This window comes from Phlebotomus argentipes, unplaced genomic scaffold (genome assembly GCF_947086385.1).
Source record: "Phlebotomus argentipes unplaced genomic scaffold, Phlebotomus argentipes genome assembly contig_59, whole genome shotgun sequence".
Lineage (NCBI taxonomy): Eukaryota > Metazoa > Arthropoda > Insecta > Diptera > Psychodidae > Phlebotomus > Phlebotomus argentipes.
In genome coordinates, this window is record NW_026776160.1 from 95,821 (window position 1) to 114,711 (window position 18,891).

At 41.1% G+C, this 18,891-nt stretch overlaps 1 protein-coding gene across 1 annotated transcript in view; it reads right to left on the bottom strand.

The window, feature by feature from the left end:
* Positions 1-18,597, bottom strand: part of LOC132262724 (alpha-2B adrenergic receptor-like) — a 37,078-nt gene extending 18,481 nt beyond the window's left edge. Inside the window, exons 1-2 of the mRNA XM_059762078.1 lie at positions 18,511-18,597; positions 7,435-7,728 (exon numbers count right to left, since the gene is read on the bottom strand). Coding sequence (XP_059618061.1) covers positions 7,435-7,728; positions 18,511-18,597 — 381 coding nt within the window. The remainder of the gene's footprint in view (positions 1-7,434; positions 7,729-18,510) is intronic.
* Positions 18,598-18,891: the final 294 nt, after the last annotated feature.

The window sequence follows — 18,891 nt, forward strand, 5'->3', positions numbered from 1 at the left end:
TTAATCACATTTCTCCTCCATTCTTCTTCATCCTCGCCACTCCCCTAATGCCCACCGTGCGGTGTATCACACTAATTACTCTCCATTTTCGCGTAATATCTCCTGCTATAGTCATCTCATGTTGCCTTCTTGTTTATAAAAATGCTATTAAATAACCTTGTACATACAGCTGAAGAGCCCTGGCAGAGGGCTTTCCACGGCAGTGGAAGTGGGTGGCGGAGATGAAAAAGGATCTGGGCCTAGAAGAGCAATGGGAGATGGCTGTGCAAAGAGGAGGAATATTCAGAGTGCCTCTGTGAATAAATCTCAACGAGCCTTTTGAGATAGAAATCGGTTTAAGGTGTAAGCAATTGAGCCATGCTTCTTCCCTCATGGTCCACCATTTCTCCCCTCTCCTCCTGCTTAAATCTCTTTAATTGGTCTCCTCAGAAAGCTCCTCTTTTTGCTGAATTTATTGCTTCTTTGTCTGCCTCCAAAAACTCAAAGTGAAACGCACCAGAGCTTCCTTTCGATACAGATCTGAAAAGTTTTTCTCTCTTTTTTCTTTGTATACAAATTAAATTTCTGCATAAAACTGTGAAATTCATCCAATTTGCCAATTGAACCAGGAATGTCTTGTACTGTTCAATGGGCGAAAAGACATTTCATTTGAAAGTACATCAATTGAACATAACTTGCATTCCCAGTGAATTTATGCGAGACAATCTTTCCCTCTGATGTTTCTCTACATTCCACTCAAATTCATTACAAATCTTATACCATGAATTCTCAATACATTCAAGAACACTTTTAGCACAGAGAAAATTCTCTCGCAATATTTCTCAGTTGGTTGTAACATCAAAAATAGCATCATTCAGAGCTATAGTTCGGAGAGTAAACTATCATGTTTGCTTTATGCAATCATTTGCGCCACTCTGCGTAATGGGAAATCGCATTTCCCATCGCAAAATGAATGCATGAGCAGTTTGCATGTTTACATATTGGCTAAGAATATCTTTTCAAAAATACTTCAGAGAATAGTGCAATTTTAATTAACCTCATCAATATGAGCGAAACCCGCGATTGACGCGACAACGACGTGATTGTGGTGTAATTTTCTTCCTTTCAGAGTAGGAAAGACCGACATTTCACGGCGTCACGTGTCTTGTCTTAACGCCCAGCCACACATTGAAAAGCTGTTTAATAAGTGAATGAGTGACAAAGGACGATGGAAATAATTCTGATGCATCACTACAGAAATTGGGACACTTTTGTCACTCCTTTTAATATCATCGATTCGAAAGGGGATTATGTGCTATCAACCGCAGCTATTGGCCGTGTATTATGACACAAATGCCAGGCACAGCATTGAACTGAAACGCACCTAAGTGAAACCCTATAAATAATCGAGGAGGGAAATGGAATTTCCTTCTGCACTTACGAATGTATTTGTATTTAGTTGACACAATTTCCGATACGATGATGGATGAATTGAGCTAGTTTTGGGGAGGCGCGGGTCATGTAGATGGGGATTAGCATAATGGATTCATTTGTGGCCCAGCATTGGGTTACTTTATTGACGAGTCTCTCTATTTGTTCCATTCAATATTATCGCCTCACCCCACAAACTCATGGCCCGGGCTATTGAGCAACAGGGCACAATCAGGCAATCATCCTGAGAAATTGAGAAAATATTTTCCATAATTGACACATAACATGAGCGTCCTGTTGCCTGAATAGAGTGATATTTGATAAAATCTTTACTGTTCTGGGCGCTTGTTTAACACATTTTCCGAGTTAGCTCAATGATGGTTAATTAAGCTGCTGAGAGTGATGAAAAAGTTCTTAGGATAGAGGCTGGAATTTGTGAACAATATAAATGCTCAAGTTTTGAGATGAATGAAAGTGAAAATTTAATTGTGTGAAGTGAAGGGTTAAAAGTGTGCAATGCAAACATGGAAAAAGCCGTGTTTATAGCACTGAAATCCCAAATTAGTGCTTGGGTTGGGGTGAGTTGAGGTCTCTCCGCAGTTTTAACTGCTTTGAGTTTGTCGTCGTGGCGGAGGGAAAAACCGGGAAAACCCTCTCTTTCCCCCCCCCCCCCTTTTGGCAATTCACCACGACGAAGAGCTCGGCATTTCCGCTCTCATGTCTCTCTCTCTCCTCGTAATTTCCCACACCGCCAGAGACGATGAGAGTTACATAAACATGTATAAGTAATAGTGATATATCTGGAAGATGCCCTCATATTTCCTCTATAATGCCATAATCTCAGACATTTTACTAATTTCATCGTATTCCTCATGATGTGTCTCAAGTGTGGAGTTCTCCACGGGTTGTGCGCGCTTAAACGATTAAATGAAGAAGACGAAATTACTCGCAAAACAGGAACTTATATCTCGCCCCCCCCCAAACTCCACCAACATCCCCCATTCACATCCACACACATGTGCGGCCCTTGATATCCCAGGGTAAATGACATGGCAACAGAAATTGTGAGAAATTTGTCTCTGTCTCGGGGGAATTAAATCATTTTGGTTTTCCACTCTTTTTTTCCCATTCAAATCTCCTTCTGTATCCCGTCTTTGGGCAATTAATCGGGCCACATTCTTCATTGGATGGCGGGCAGCAATGGTGATTGCATGTCACTCGAGTGGAGCTTTCGAGCTTTTTCCACCCCCCTTTCGCATCAAAACCCGGAAAGTGAGGGAGCAACTTAAGTGGATTACGAGTGTTTGAATGATGTCTCACCATACGTGCATGCGAAGGAAGGCAATATGACCAAAATAGAACCGCAAAAGCCACGTTGGAAGTTCTTCACACTCCACTGGGGCTTTTTCCCACCTCCCCCAGTGAAAGCCCTTCTGAGAAACAGCTGACGAGTGTAAAGCCAAACGACGGAGGCGAAAGGTGAGCATGTAGCTTGGATGGTTTGGGGGTGGTTCACCTATCAAATATCCACCCACTCAATTCGAAAGGGTTTCACAAATGTAAAATGAAGTAAATGGAAGAAACACGCTGTGGCGTGGAGCTTTTGGACTTTTACAGCTCCATTCTGGCCACAATCAATCGATGCCGAGGGTGGTCGATTGTTTTGCACCCTCATCCGCCCATCCATACACATAAATTACTCTGCTGACTGGCAGAAAGCTCGTGGGAATATCTAAAACACCCCTCCCGAAATCCACCCTCTCTCACTCTCGCTCGTATCCCTCTCGGCATCCAGGATAATTTGTAATGCTGTTGACTCTTATACTCTCAGTTTTATATTTCGCACGGAGTGCGGATCGAAAAATGCCCTAGATAGCCTAGATTGCGATCAAGACTAATAGCCCGGGTTTGATACCTCCCAAAGTGCGCGGCGAGAGGAGAAAATATATCATCTGGAAGGACATCAACTCTGCGTGTGTATCTCAGAAGATTTCCTCTCCCCCAGCGCAGGAAGCGATAACCAGAGGACGAGTCAGCAAGAGTGGCTGAGATGCTTAATGCAGCGCCTCTTCGGGATCCGAGGCGGGAGGATTAAGTTATTGCTAATAAATCACCTGCTGTACACTTTTTCCACAGTGTGCGGGGGTGGAAAAAGGGCGGGGGGTGAATTTGCGCGGTGCCACATATTAATAACAATTCCATGCTTATATTGAACTGGCGGAGATGCTTTCCGGTGATGTCGCAATTTGGCCAATTTAATTCACCTCAGCTGGATATTTTCAGACCCCGCAGCAAATGCTACCACCCATTAATCGTGATTTTGCCCACAAAATAAACTACCCAGTGCTGCGGCTTTGTTGCCACCTTCGCATTCAATTGCGAAGATCCTGTGTATTGCCATAAAACAGCCAATGCTGCGTGTCACATTAACTCATATAATGTGGTTTCAACTGACAATTTGCAGTGGGGAATTAATTTTGGATTATCTCTGTGTGAAACACTCTCACGAATTGTTTACCATTGATTTCTGGTTGCAATTGAATATCTCAGAAGCACAATCTACACATAATGAACTCACCCAAAGTGTGCGGTTTAAATCATACATAAGTCAAAATCAGTAGCAATTAAATTGATTATATTGCTCAACTTTAATTATTATGTTCTATAATTCTATCATATGGAGAATTGACAGACGAATTTTAATTACACTCATCAGTATGAGCAAAACTACTGATATTTTCTTCCTATCTTCTGACATTTTGCAGCGCCGCGTGTCTTGTTAAGAGACCAAGTTGCGATTTTCATCACGCTAAACACAAAAATATCCAGTAAATCTAATATTTCACCTTAAATTCTATCAAATATCAACTTTTAATACTTGCTAAAACGAAAAGTGCGGCAAAACTATCAAATATCGACTTTTTATTTCACTTGATTTTCAAGGAAAATCCGATTTGTTACATTTCTTGGCGATGTACCGACAATTTAGTGGTGGAAGACATCAAAATGGAAATCATAAGAGGTCTTATGATAGTTTTCGAGTCACGCGTCGTCTTAAATGCATTATTATTTCAATTCCACACCGCATTAAGACCTCAATCCTATAAATAGCGCTGAAGGAAAAAAATCGTGTGTGTGTGCGCTGAAAGTTTATTTAATAAATCAGAAACAAGGGGAAAAGTTTCCGTGCCGCCGAAGTGGGGGTGAAGAGCGTTGCTTATGGTGTGTTATTTGGTTTTGATGTCATGCAAAAAGTGTGATATTGATGAAAAGTTCTCCTATCAATTTCCGCCGCGCTGAAATATGCTCAATATCCATTTAGCACAGCATCCTCTTCACCGACGAGGGATGAAACTTTCACCAAGCGCCTTCAGCCCCCCCACATATCGGCGGATGGAAATAATCACAAGAACGCAAGTATATGGCGATGTACGGAGAAAAAAACTTTCCTAGCACGCGCTTTTTTCCGCCCCGTGCAAGAGTGCTTTCGGGGGTTGATGGGGGGGTGGGGCTCATTCATAAATTTCCCGCTGACGGTATTCTGTCGCAGTGTGGAGTGGGTGGCGGAGCTTCTCTGCACATTGCGGTCGAGAGGCTGCGTCCACACACACACACACCCCCGGCGGCCACCCATGTCTTCCGCATATCTTGGGCGGAAAGACGCGCGCAATTTCGTCAAAAATTTGTTATTGTTATGTAGATGTAGTGCCATTCATAAGGGAAATAAATTAAATAAATTTCCCCTCATCAAAATTCCAAAGGGCTGCCACAGCGCCTTTATACACACCATCAGCTTATAGTTTGGCGAGACGCGCGGAGCGCTTTTGCCAGGGCACTCAAATTGCTGTGTGCGCGAGAGGAACTCCATAAAGAGTGCAAAAAGCTCTGGGAAAATTTCTCCCTCTGGGTTGGAAAATCCACCCCATTTTGAAGTGCAAGTGTTCGGCTTTGCTGGGCAAAGACGCGCATATAGCGATGGCGAAATGAAGGGAGAACTCTTTTTGCACACGTATTCAATTTTCCCTGTGAGGTGTTTGTTGTAACGACATTTATTTTCTTTCATGCCACTAAGACTCTCTTTCCAACTCATAAACACGCGCCTTGACAAGAGTTCGAAGGGCAGAAAAAGCGGTGAATTAATTCCACGTATATCAACTTGGGTGGAAAAGCATAAATATTTTCATTTTGTGCGCTTTTCTCTCGTCGCCATATTTTTTGCCCATCTCGCGCCATCCGGAGTGAAAAAGAAACATTTTTTTTTATTTTTCAGCTGAATGCATAAAAGAGCTTCGAACATCGACAAAAATAGTCGCCGTTACCTAATGAGCTTTGAGTTGTGCGTGGTCTTGCTGCTATTTTGCATGGAACAGAGCTTTTTGAGCTCTCTGTTTGCGCCGCTGATGGGGAAAATTGTTCTATACATATTGCGTAATTAAAAATTCAATTTTCAATTGTATAATCTCAGAGGACGACAAACGAGATACACTTTGGCGGTGCTGCGAAATAATTCTTCTGCGTCTGCATATTCGCATAAACTTTCGTCCCGACGGAATACAACAAGAAGTTGTTGGCTGAATAGCCCAGGTCAAGTATCATAAATTAGGTGTAATTTTCCCTCTTCTGCTTACAAACAATTTATGATGTTTGAAAGAGAGCTTCTGAAGGAAATAACTCAGCGTAAAAACCCCAACGTATACAAGCTCAAAAGATACCTTTTGCTTTCCACCTATAATGTTTTATTAATGATACTTGCGATAAGCGTGGAAATAATTGATAAATTATTCAATATAACTCATACGATACGGTGAAAGGCATTGACAATTAAAATCAGATATAAACTTCAGGCTGAAGTAGTAGAGAATTACCATCAATTTCGCTCGGTGCGCTAAAGTTTAACTTTTACCTTTGACGCAGAGAGAGAGAGGCTGTAATATATTTGCTGGCAGCTTCGTTAGGAATGGTTCTAATTGCCTAAAGTATGACAAAGTATTTTAATTCACGATATCTCATAGATCATTTTCTCCTCCCTCGGCAAATTTAATTGATACGTCGCTTGGCACATCTGCAGACACAATATATGTAATCATTCAATAGCGTGAATAGAATGCGAAGAAAGGTCCTCACAGTTGTGAGCATTTGTTTTCTTTTTATTGCCCTCCTGATTGCCTCCTTTCAAGGCGAATTCAATGAGACATTGGCGTGTCGACGGCTCGTAACAGTGAATACAGCTAATTGTTACTAAACATATTGCTGATAACTCATAACACTGAGCGATGCGTCATCCCTGAAGCGAGAGGACGAGTAAGACATTTCCCATTGATTTTCCACACCTTTTGTCCGCGCTTTTGTCGTGCAAATAAATGAGCAAATTTGGCGTGGAAAAGCTCAACGGCGAGAAAGTGGCCCGATTGTCAGTGGGAAAAATACACACATCAAATTCAACTTTCCCAGGTAATTCTGGTCGGAAGTGTTTTTCATCCACTGCCTCGATTGCCTGCCTTTTCAAATGGAACTTTCCTTGCGTGCTTCTTCCATCATTCTCTCTGTTTTTCTATTATTCCCACACTGAAAGCTCATGATACCACCCCCCTAACGTCCCTCCCCCTCAAACCCACCAAAGAATAAATACGGAGTTTGCAGAACAACACCAAAGTGGGGGGGAGGGGGTGGGAAGTGGGGAAAAGTGGCACAAATACAATAAATACAGCGATAAATATGAAAGTTGGTCAAGAGTGTGATGGAGACGCCGGGTATTTGAGTACTCTTCGTTGCTGTTTTATGGCTCACGGTTGCTTTAGTAGGCATGAAAAGGAGGCGAGATTCTACCTTGGGTGACTTTGTGGGACGTGGCAAAGGCGATTGGCGCATAAGACAAGTGAGAGCACAATTAAAACCGTGCCAACAACGCCGAACAAATAGTCAGGAAGTCCGCCACGACCGCATCTCCCATTTTTCTTGCCACAATAAGCGCTGCAGAATGAAATTGGAAAATTCCTCTGTAGCCACAGTCTGACGGCGACTCACATCCGACACGCTGAAAGCTCCCTCGACATTGATTGTCCAGAGATATTCCGTAATTACAGTGCGCTTTTTCCCTTCGCCACTCCCTTTGTGGTTTTTGTTTATGCTGGGATTATCGCAGAGAAAGTAATTTAATTTCACACCCCCCCTGGCAGTGACGCCAATGAGACGTGCAGATGGGGTGGCATTGAATAAATTCTGCAAGTTGCTGAGGAAGTCCAGGCCATTTATCAGGGACTTGTTGAAGATCATCGCCGCACAGCCATTCATATTCATGAGTCCAATAATTAAAATCGACTGCAAAACAGAGTGAAATATAGACGCATTTGCCAACTTTTCTCCAACTATATCAATAAAATCTGCATATATGGCTCCGCTATTCGCAGTTGAAAGCTCTCTCGCTTCTGTCGCATTTCGTCCGCAGCTTTCTTTGACACTAATTGCCACAATAGAAGGGATGAAAGCGTCACCAAGTGACTGAGATGAAGTGGAAACCACATACAATTTGCATTTATCCCTTCAAGCTTTCTCAATTCCACACCCAAAAAAAGCTCTTCTCGCGGCTACGAAAGAAGCTTAATTAGATGAGAAAGACTTTGTGTGTGTTTGGCAATGAAATTGCAATTAAACTTTCACCACATTTGCGACTTTCTCACTGTGTTTTCTGTCAGACACAAACTATGAAAAATAATGCTAATGTGTTTCTCATCATCTCCAATTTGTGGGCTTTTTTTGCCCTGGGAAATTCTCCCCGCAAATAAAGGTAGCAAACAGTGGACAAAAGCTCAATAAAAATTGCCCGCATTTTTCTGGATATCGAAGAGACCCTCCTCCACTTGTGACGTGATAGATTCAATAGATAAGGAGGGAAGGCGTGAAGGCTCATGTCACGGAATTGCCAATCTTGTACACCTCTCCAAATAAATCCGGGTGCCTTGTTCAGCCCAAGACGCTCCATCGCACTCGTGTCAGGAGACACATCCTTGGGTGTTTGATTTGATAGACATTTAATCTTGGCACCTCTCCGTTCCATACCTCAGCCAAGGGGCCTCGCTATTGATGGATGAATGGCAAACCGGAATCCGGAAATGTGAATAATGACCTCACTCACCTCCATCATGAGAAAAAGACTGTGCGAGCTGAACATTTCCTCCCCATTTCCACGACACACACGCACACACGTGCACCTCGAATTCGCACCATTTGGCCCGAGATGGAGCACAATGGCTACACAATAAATATCATTTACAGGTCATCAAGTACAGAAGGAAAAATACACTCCGTACAATGCACTGGAGCAGATAATTACCCTAATTGAGAGTGGATTGAAGAGGATTGGCAAACCTTTCCACCGCTTCAAACATGCACTCGCCAGCGCCACATTAATGCCCACACTCGGAAAAATTATGTATTCTTGAGAAAAATTCCACAGTCATAAGCTTAAATAGTCATAAATTTAAGATTTTCACCTTTTCAATTAATGTCAAAAAAAAATCAAGTCGATTTCGGAGTGAGAACCTATTGATTCTCATAGATCTTTACGATCAAAATCCGACATTTCACGGCGCCACGTGTCTTGTCTAAGACCAAACTGCAATCTTAATCCGACCCAAAACAGAAAAAGTGTTTCGAGCAGTTCAATTCCTTAATTTCTGCCCGATTTTTCTCTCAGTACAGGAAAACTGTGTCATGTGGGAAAGCTCGTGATGTCGTGATTTACTCAAATTTACACTCCAACCATTACCTCAAGTGATGTTCATATGAAAATTGTATGTTATGTGAAATAGTTGTGAAGTTGTTTTGACCAAAACAAACGGCGCATGCAGCAATGAGGGAAGTGCACCCGCTGGTCATGCCGTGATGAACATACAAAGCTCTCCTGGTCAAGCACATAACAAGCTCTCGACATGCTACTCGCAACAGATTGAGTAACTTCTCAATTTTCACACACTTCTTGCTAGACTTTGTCGGTGGTTTTTCCCCTATCTCTCTGGAGAGTGTTCAACATCAACCCCAGAGAGGGTAAATTTTCCAAAATTGGAATGCATGTTGCAAATACGTGAAGTTTTTCCCCCAAAAGTTATATCCTATCTTGCTATAAGGGAATGCCTAAGTAAGACAACAAAAACATGATCAGGAGGAATGAAAAGCTCACGTGAAAAGCTTAATACACGTGATCCATTGAGATTATCCCAGCCGCACCCTTTTGCAAGGTGTGTTGGAATTTTCTTGGAAACAACTTAGAGAATGCACTGAAGTGCAGACTTAATTTAATCGTGAAATTCTCCCTTTTCATCGCACGAGCAGAATTACGCAACAAAGTGATACAATTAGTTGAAATTTCAGGCGACTCAAGTGTCACACTCCATCTATGTACTTACAAACTAACATTGTGTTCCTTTTTCCGTGCAAATAGCGTCAAAATGCATTGAATTTTCCAACTAGTGAATGCACAAAGAGTCCCGATTCTTCGATTAATAAAGTTCAGAAAAGCTTTTACACTGTGGCAGATTGTCGCGCAGAACTAAACTGCAAATAATCACAGTTCTGACTTGCTTGACACTATTTCAGATGCTGAGCAGTGGATTTGATGATTAAAATGCTGCTAACAACACAATATATCATGCAAAGCGCTTTTTTGCACTGTCAACCACACAAATTTCCCGAGTTTCACTCGTGACGAGTCAGACTCTGTGCGCAATTTTTCACTTATTCAGGATATTCACTTTTGCAATGAAAGGAAGATTATTTTGCAGTAAAAAAAACAGAAGCGTATGGCATATAGTAACATCATGTCATGCAAGTGCGATGGAGCTTTTTCTCTGCTTTAACTCATAAAATAGTGCCATAGAAGTCGCAATATATCTTATATTGTTGCTGCAGCAAAATGCCAAAGTTATGGCATGTCACATTTGGCCAATGTTGAATGGAGATTCTTCAGACTTGAGAGAGAGAGAGAGCTTTTCTGCAGCAAGAAATTTGCCAGACACTCCATAAATTCACCTCTATTTAACCTTTCTCCAGCGAGCAATTGTTGGACTTTGACGCTGGAAATGGTTTTTGTCATTTTCTATGGGTGGGAACGGGAAAAAGGGATGTAAGAAATTTGTAGAAATGCGCTCATGGCCAAGAATGTTGGCCACTTTCCAGGTGGAAGAGACGACAAAATTGGGCGCTTTCTTATGGTTGTAATTGTTTCACCATTGAAATAATGAAACTCTTGAGAGAGAGAAAAAAGTTGAAATGACTCAATTTTTTTCCACAATATTCCCCAGTCATCATTTTAATTGTCATTGCTCTTGTCTTTCCTGCTCCTCATCTTCGTCCTCATTTCCACCGTCCTCTCTCGGGACGGAGGGCGGGAAAGCGCCTCTCTTGAATGATGTGTTCGGGACGAGAGATGAGTGCCAAAAAATTCAGAATGAAGCGAGGAAGAAGGTTTTGTGGGTGAAATCAGATAGATAGCAAGTCACATAAATTTAATTACAGATAACATCATTAATGCAATTTGCATGAATCGTGAATGGTTGAGTAATGGCGCCACATATGACATTACAATTCATATATATATAAACCTCCCTTCCGGAAGTAGAAAACTTTAATTACCCCAGTCATGAGTTTTTAGTGTTGTTGTGTGAGATTCTCCATCACGAAAGTGTATCATAAAATGTTGCTACAACGATTTCACAGCATATATTTCAAGAGCAAATGAAAGGCATTTTGCATAATGTTGGTGCATTTGTGATTTTTATTCAAATTTTGTATATCAACTTTGGCAAAAATAAGGAAAAAGTCACAAATTTGCCAAAATTTCGCCTTTGGGAAATACAATCGGAACTTCTTCCTGACTGTCAAACTTGATCAGCTGATTAGCTGATGATGAAACTTGGCTTCTTCTAAGCGAAAAGCTTCATTCTTGCACTCAAAATTCCTCTTATCCTAACCAGGATCACGTGAGGAAGTCATAAAGTGTGAAAATGCGTAAAAAGAGAGAAAATTATGCAAAAAATGCGAGGAGATTAGCGTCCCTCATGCCGATTTTACTGACCTCTGGCGGCGATATGTGGAGAAAATAATCAAATATTTAATTTTGTAATGAAATATCCGGAAAATATTCAAACTTTGCCTGATAATATTCAAATTTAAATTATTTTCCCCATTAAAATTGTAGCAATTCTTTTGATATTTGCAATAAATCTCAAAGACACAGTTTTGTCGCGCTGCGCAGAAAACATTGTTAGGAGGTGTGAAAAGTTTTGAGAGTGAAAAACAGAGAATTAGGACTAAGAATAGCCTCAAGTGTTATCATCTGAGGCCATGGTATTAAATTAAAATGAAAGTTTTGACGTAATTTTCATGAATTTCGCATGAGAAATATTATATATATAAAAAAAAAGTCCGCGTGTGTCGCGTGTTTTCCGAGCAACCCAAAGCTATATACACATAATCTTTTGCGAAAATACTGTGTGAGAAGCAAATACACATATCTGAGGGATGCCTTTGAGAATGTAAATAATGTTCCACACCCCCATCCATCTTCTAAATGAGTTGTGAAATAAACAAGAAAATTAATTTTCAAACTGGAAACTTTGGATTTCCCCACACACACACAACTCATCACACATGGGACCAACTTAGGGATGTCCCTCCCCATCCCCTCGTCACGAAAACACCCCCCACCCAGGCGAAATGGTATAAAATCTAGCACATTCCACGAGCAACACGAATCGTTTCTCGACAATTTGAGAGCACCAGGTGAAATCTGGGGAGCTTGTTTGATTTTATCTTTTAACAATTAAGCGGTATATTGTTTGCGTAGCACTGGAACAACAACGATTTCCTATCCTATGCGTGCATACACAATTCCAACTCTCCCTTATCGCCTCAATGTGCTGTATGAGTAATTTAACGTGAATATAAAGTAACTGAGTCACACCGGGAGGAAAAATTGTTGTCGCCTTTTTTGGGGTAACATTACAGGCACTCATAAAAATTTTATTCACCCCCACAGACAGAAAGGGAGGAAAGGGAAATACTGTCCCTAAAATTTTCACACAATTTTCCCCCGTGATTGCGACATATTCCATAAAGGAAAGTTTTTAGTGTGTCAAAATGCGAGGAAGTTTAAGCAAAACACACCCCCAAATAACTCCATTGACTCGAGAAGTGCTGGAAGTAAAAGGAATATTATAGTGATGCTCTCGACAGAGAGTGAATGACTCTGTTGATGCTGATTGCAATTGTCAGGTGTTGGAATGGTAAATAAACATCTCAGCAGCACTTGAATTGATGCACACGAAAGATTGTTCCTTCTCCAAAAGTGACTTCAAAGAACGCCATTCACGCTTTGATATATAATGAATTTGAGTGAAGTACGAAGTAATATTCAATTAGAAGTATAGTGCGATGTATAATGTTTTCCTCTGAATTGCAAAATTTCCATCAATTTTTCACCATGCGACGCATAAATATTCAAAAAGGCCACCCTCTTTTCATGCGAATCATCATCGTCAACAGTGCGAATTCTCCGTATAAATTGATTGAATTTCTTCGGATGGTGACATCTCAAGGAGTCAATTGATAAAAATTCATCAAAAAGACAGTCAATTTCCTTATTGATGTCGCTTCTCTCTCCCAGCATTGTCCTTCAAATCAATTTCCCTCAATCACCCTCCCTCCCAGTCAATGTTTATCCATTTGGCGATAATTTGGAATGATTGCAAGATTTGAGAGCATCCGAGGACACGCTCTGGGGGTGGATTAAAAATGCTATGCTTAATGATGCATATGAGATGCAAAATTATTCATGTCATGAAGTTAGACTTTGACAAAAACATTCGATTATTTCCGTACTGGATGCTGGCAATCAATCTCTGGAGTCTTCTGATGGATTAGGAAATGTTTCGGGGGTTGGTATGAATTTCCATTTTGTCTCGCTGAGCACACAATGACGGGGGGGGGGGGAGAAATGGGGGTGGGCTGAATTGACGCCTCTGAATTTCAATAACAACAACAAGACAATCGAAGAGGATGACATGAGAAGAATGGAAGGGAGAAAAAAGCGCCATATATTGCGAAAAATGGAGCAGAAAAGTCCACTGGCTGTTAGTCCATTTTCCGCACATCCACTTCGGCAGCAACTATCGCTGTGCCGATAAGAAAATTCAAACCATCCATGAGTTGATTTATTTCCACAGAGCACTCTCTTTTTCCTCACACCAACCCTCGCGCGCGCGCGGCGAACTTATTGCTGGGGTAGTTTTGTGAATTCTGCGGAATTTCCGCCCCCCCAAGGCGACAGCCATTCGACTATTCAACACATCACACTAAATATGTCTCTGGCGGAATATTTCACATGTGAATTTTTGCCATCGCCCCATTGTTGAGGCTCTTCGATGGTATCGTGGAGCTAAAATTTCTTTCCGCCTCTCCAGCAGCAAATAATTTGCTGGCAAGTCGAGATGAGTGGCAAATGCTGGAGAAAATCCTCTTGATGAGGGAGAGTCACTTTTACACTCTTTCTTAATTCGATTTGCCACAGAGAGTACTTGATGGTGTGAAAAAATTATACTTTATTTGCACTTTTCCTCCCCATTCGATGTGTGTGTCTGTTTTCTCTTTGGGGGTTTTCTGCACTCCCCAACGTCAGAATGCAGTCAAACGCCACGGAATATTTACCATCAGCCCCTCATAAAGTTGAACATCTTTACGACAACATCCAACACTACACAAGGAGCCTCTCTCTCTCCATCCTTGTCGCATTGCGAGAGAGTGTGTAAATAAAAAATACTCCCCACAACCCCAACGCCGCCCTTTCTTGACGATGATCAATCTGGAGCTTTATCGCAATTCGTGAGATTTATCTCAGCCCCTCAGACAAATTTCACCACCGAAAGGTTGACGTAAAAAGGCATTTAAATATTTGATTATTGCCTCCAATGTGAAATGCTCTGCCTTTTATCACGAGACACTGACATTCAAAGGCTTCTGCCATGCTTTTTTACACCGCGAAAACTTTTGCCCAGATAAAAGCTCTCCTCATTAATGCATCACAATTAATTCCTGATTGTGGTGAATTGCGTGGGAAGCGGAAAAAAAGCGACTCATTTGGCGGCGCTTGATGATGAAGGCGAAGAAAGGCCCTAATCATTTTTCACTCATCGTGCTTTAAAAGCTCCACAGCAGCCCTTGACTATGGGCATGGCGTTAATTAACGACACCCAATGAAATAATAATTTGGGACAATAATGCACGATTGTTAAAAGTGTAATTAAAAATTCAGCTTCCTTCATTATAATGTTGGCGGGGGTTGAAAAGTGGCTTTTAAATCAATTTCCAACAGACGCGCTAAAAATAACACAATCACGCTGATTTTTCTCTTTTTTTTTTCCTGGGTAATAAAACATTTATATATAATACAAAGTCAATTGCAAAAGCTCTAAATTCATAACTGCATATGTATTACACGGAGTTTATTTCTCGTAATTCGTGGCACAGTCAATAAAAATCAGTGTGTGAATAATTGAGAAACTCAATTTACTCTCTGAAGTTTTTTTCCGCGGGAAAAATGACCCCGCTTTTCGCCACTCCTCTTGTCCCAGCATTCAAAACTGAGCGCCATTTCGTTTGTTAATATCCGTGAAAGCCTTCATAGGCCCTCTGAGTCATTTAATAATTTAATGAAGTGAGGAAAGACATTTGCCATGAGTTTATTTCGTCTGTATTGCCTCTGGGCTCGTGTTAGTTGCTCAATAATGGAGAAAATCCTCTCGCCCTTGTGGGGAAAAACCACCCCTTGGACCGTCTCTATGCATCCCACCCTCCGTGGCGTAATCGTTCATAAATTATTCGCCATGCGGTGTTGAGCTTTACTTGTCTTAAGCTCTCTCTTTCTCTCTGTCTTGCAAAGAATCCAAAGTGGGCGAATTTCTTCCAAAAACCCTGTAAATTTTCATCATATGACTTGTGGTTTCATATTAACCAAAATTGCTGTCTCAATTAATTCGCGCAGGAGGAGAAGAAAAGTGATATTTGCGTATTTTCGCATTTAGAAGATTTTGAAATAGTGTAAAATTTCCACTCTGACGTGTGTTCTTCTCCAAAAAGGTACTTGCATTATCACATGACACAGTGGAGAAACTTTTCTCATAACCGTACGGAAAAGTTCAACGATTTTCCAGGTACTCACGTGGAAAAATAGGTTATATATTCAACTTTTGCAAATCATCACTTTACAATGACTTTTCGATTTTACAAGAATAGTTTTTGGTGAATGAAATTCATCACAGTAAACATTAGTGGAATTATGGTTTAACAGTAGCAGACCAACTTCAACCATATATAGTGAACTTTCCTCCCCCAGGATGGATTATGAAAGCTCTCAGCCCGTTTTACAAATTTAATAAGCTCAACATTGTTAAATTTCGGGTGCAACAGACAGATTCCTGGGTTGAAGAGTCTGCAAACTCTATGGCTTCTCCCGAATCTCATAAGTGAATTATGTTGGGAATTCATGCAACGCTAATTGTGAAGCTTAGGCGGGGAAAGTGTGAAAATCTACTGTTGCAAAGTGATTCGATTAGAGAGACTGAAAATGAGAGAATAAATTAATAAAGGGCTCTCTTTACTTGCTAATCACGCCGAAAATGCCAAAGCTCGCGCCACTGACGGCCAATCCGACAATCGACGCGCCAGACAAAAGAGGTGTGCAGCAAAAGCCAATGAAAGCTCGGATGAAAAACTCTTCTGAGCACTCACGGTGCGAGAATACTACTTGAAATGCATTGTTTCGTGGCCTGAGTTGGGCAACAAGTTAAAGTTTCAGCATTTCACTGTTGCTGCCACAACCAAGGGGGAGATAATACGGCTAAACTCTGTACACTCAACTGTGAAGGATCACAGACACGTCCAGACACTTTGGCAGTAGTTTAAACATGTGTTTTTCTTATTTTTCTCTCCTTATTCGGAATTTTATACATTTTTCCAACCGCCTAAAGTAACATAACCTCAAATTTAGGAGTTTTTGCCTTAAAAAGACGCAATTTTTTACTTGTTTGACCCTGAAATCTTACAGAGAAACAGTGTATTGGGAATATTTGAAGTTTTCAGTTGATATTTTGATGGGAATAATTTTTTAAGCGCTCTTTTGAATGCACTTTGGAACATAACCTAGAAATTATTCTGTTATAAATCGAAAATGTGTCGAAATTTGCAATTCTGGAGAAGAAATTCAATCCAATAGCTCTTGAAATAGACAATTTTGTATCCCGAAACAGTATTTTTGAGGTTATTTAGTGGCAAAGCTTGTTCTAAATTAATCACATAACCTAGAAAGATGCCAAGAAAAATTCTTTTTCTCAAATTATTGCATTAATTCCTCTTGAAAGTGACTTTTTAATGCACTTTTAAATACTTCCACTGAACTATTCGCCATTTTTGACCTTATTATCTCCCCCTTGACTGCAACTATGCGCCAAGGGAGTTATTTGAAGTGCGGGGGAAGCTTTCAAAATGCTTCTGCTTCCTGGGGGATTCTCAGCTTTTTCTCCTCTGTGTGCATATGCAAGATATCGCATTAAACTCTTTGCAATTTTATCGTTTTAGCAATTTTAATTATACTCATCGTGAAATGAAGCAAATTTCACGAAAAGAAATTTGTGTATAGTTTCTCCATTGGGAGAAGATACTTGGCAAACTTACCGGGAGAGCTTCTTGAGAAACGATATGAATTTTTTTTTGGTGTAACTTTTGAGCTTTTACACTTGTAGCGAAGCAACCAATCTCTCTCATCGTCCTTTTCAGGCACTGCCAAGGAGTTTCACATCCCTGTAGTCGATCGTGCTCCTTCGCATTTACCTTATTGTGGGTGATACTGCACGAATAATATAAATTTCTTTTGTTACCGCATATTTACCATCATAAATAACCCCATTCCGCATCCCGCCACAGTATTTGCTTTTCAATGTGCCGCAGGGGCTGTTGACGGTGGTTAGTAATGGTTCTCCCTCCCCCCCATTGGAAGCCCCAGCAGAAAATGGGGCCAGAGCAACACAATGACCGACAAACTCTTGGGCATCACGAGATCGCCGTATAAAATTTACATCTGTGCTGGGCGAAATGTAATTTATGGCAATGTAAAAAGATTTACAATCCACTTAATTATATGTTATTGAGGGTGGAGGGGGGGTGGCATTCTCATCTCACGGGATGGGCGGATGTTTTTGGCAGCCAATCTCTCTCTCTGGGGAGCAAAACATCCGCCCTTGTTTTTCTTCGTCCCCAACTGGCGTGCAGCGCAATTGACTTAATTGAAGTGCAAACACCGGGAAAGCATATCGAAATGCTGCCAAACACATGGATTTTAGACAAGGAGTCCTTGATTTTAATTGAGTTACAAGTCATGTGCTGGGAAAATTCTCCGAATTCTCTCCCATGGCCAATATTGACATCCACTCGATGTACTTCTTATGTGAATTTCGCCAACTCTTCTCCCACTTTGTTTATCAAAGCCACATCCGATATATCGTTTGCCCCCACCCCCATTCAATTTGGACCAATTTCAAATTTCACCAAGTGTACTTCGGATGGGCAATTCAATTAAACTTTGTGTGTGTGTGTCACACAGTTCTCATTAGGCGCTCATTGAAGTCAATGGTCACGAAATTGGTGTTTGCGTCCGTCAAAGAAGTGGCGCTCTGAGAGTCCTTCAGCTGTGAATTACAACTCTGCGGGGGTGGAGTGGGTGCTCTTTTTACGCCACAACGTGATATATACCAAACTCGAGACACTCATCTCTGAGTCAGATGGACGACTTTTTTTCTCGGACATAAAACCCCTGAAATCAGTGCTCTAAGAGCTACCATAAATCCTCTGAGAATTCGCCCCAATCGCGATTAGTTGGCGCTGGAGTTTTCCACCCCCCCCCCCCTCGAGAAAAGTGCCCCCGAACAGAGTGAAACATTAATCAGATATGTGACAAATATTGCCTGGAATATCTCTCTATTATCACACTCAATATTTGAAGCAAAATATGTACATATTTGCGTGGCATGAAACCCATCATTGTCACCTCAATTTCACCTGAGAGTCTTCGACAGAAGGAGCCGTATTGATTGTGGGCCAGGTTTGTCGATGTGCCTGCAGGGTGGAACCGCAGACAGAAGACATTGCGACCCCTTCTCGCCCAGGGTAAACAAATCGAGGGGGCGCTGAAGGGCTAAACAGTGTGGAAATTGTGATGGAAAACCTACAGCAATTTTCATGTATTGCGGCTACACAATATTTAGATAACATGAGAGAACCGATGTTTCGCTTTAATTTTCCATTTTCATTCGACAAACTCATTTCCAAGGGGGAGATAAGCTTTTTTTTCGATTTATTTCAGGCTCAATAACAGCTTTAAATAAGATTCTTGCTTTTACAATTACATTTGCGTACTAAAATTAAATATAACCTCAAGAT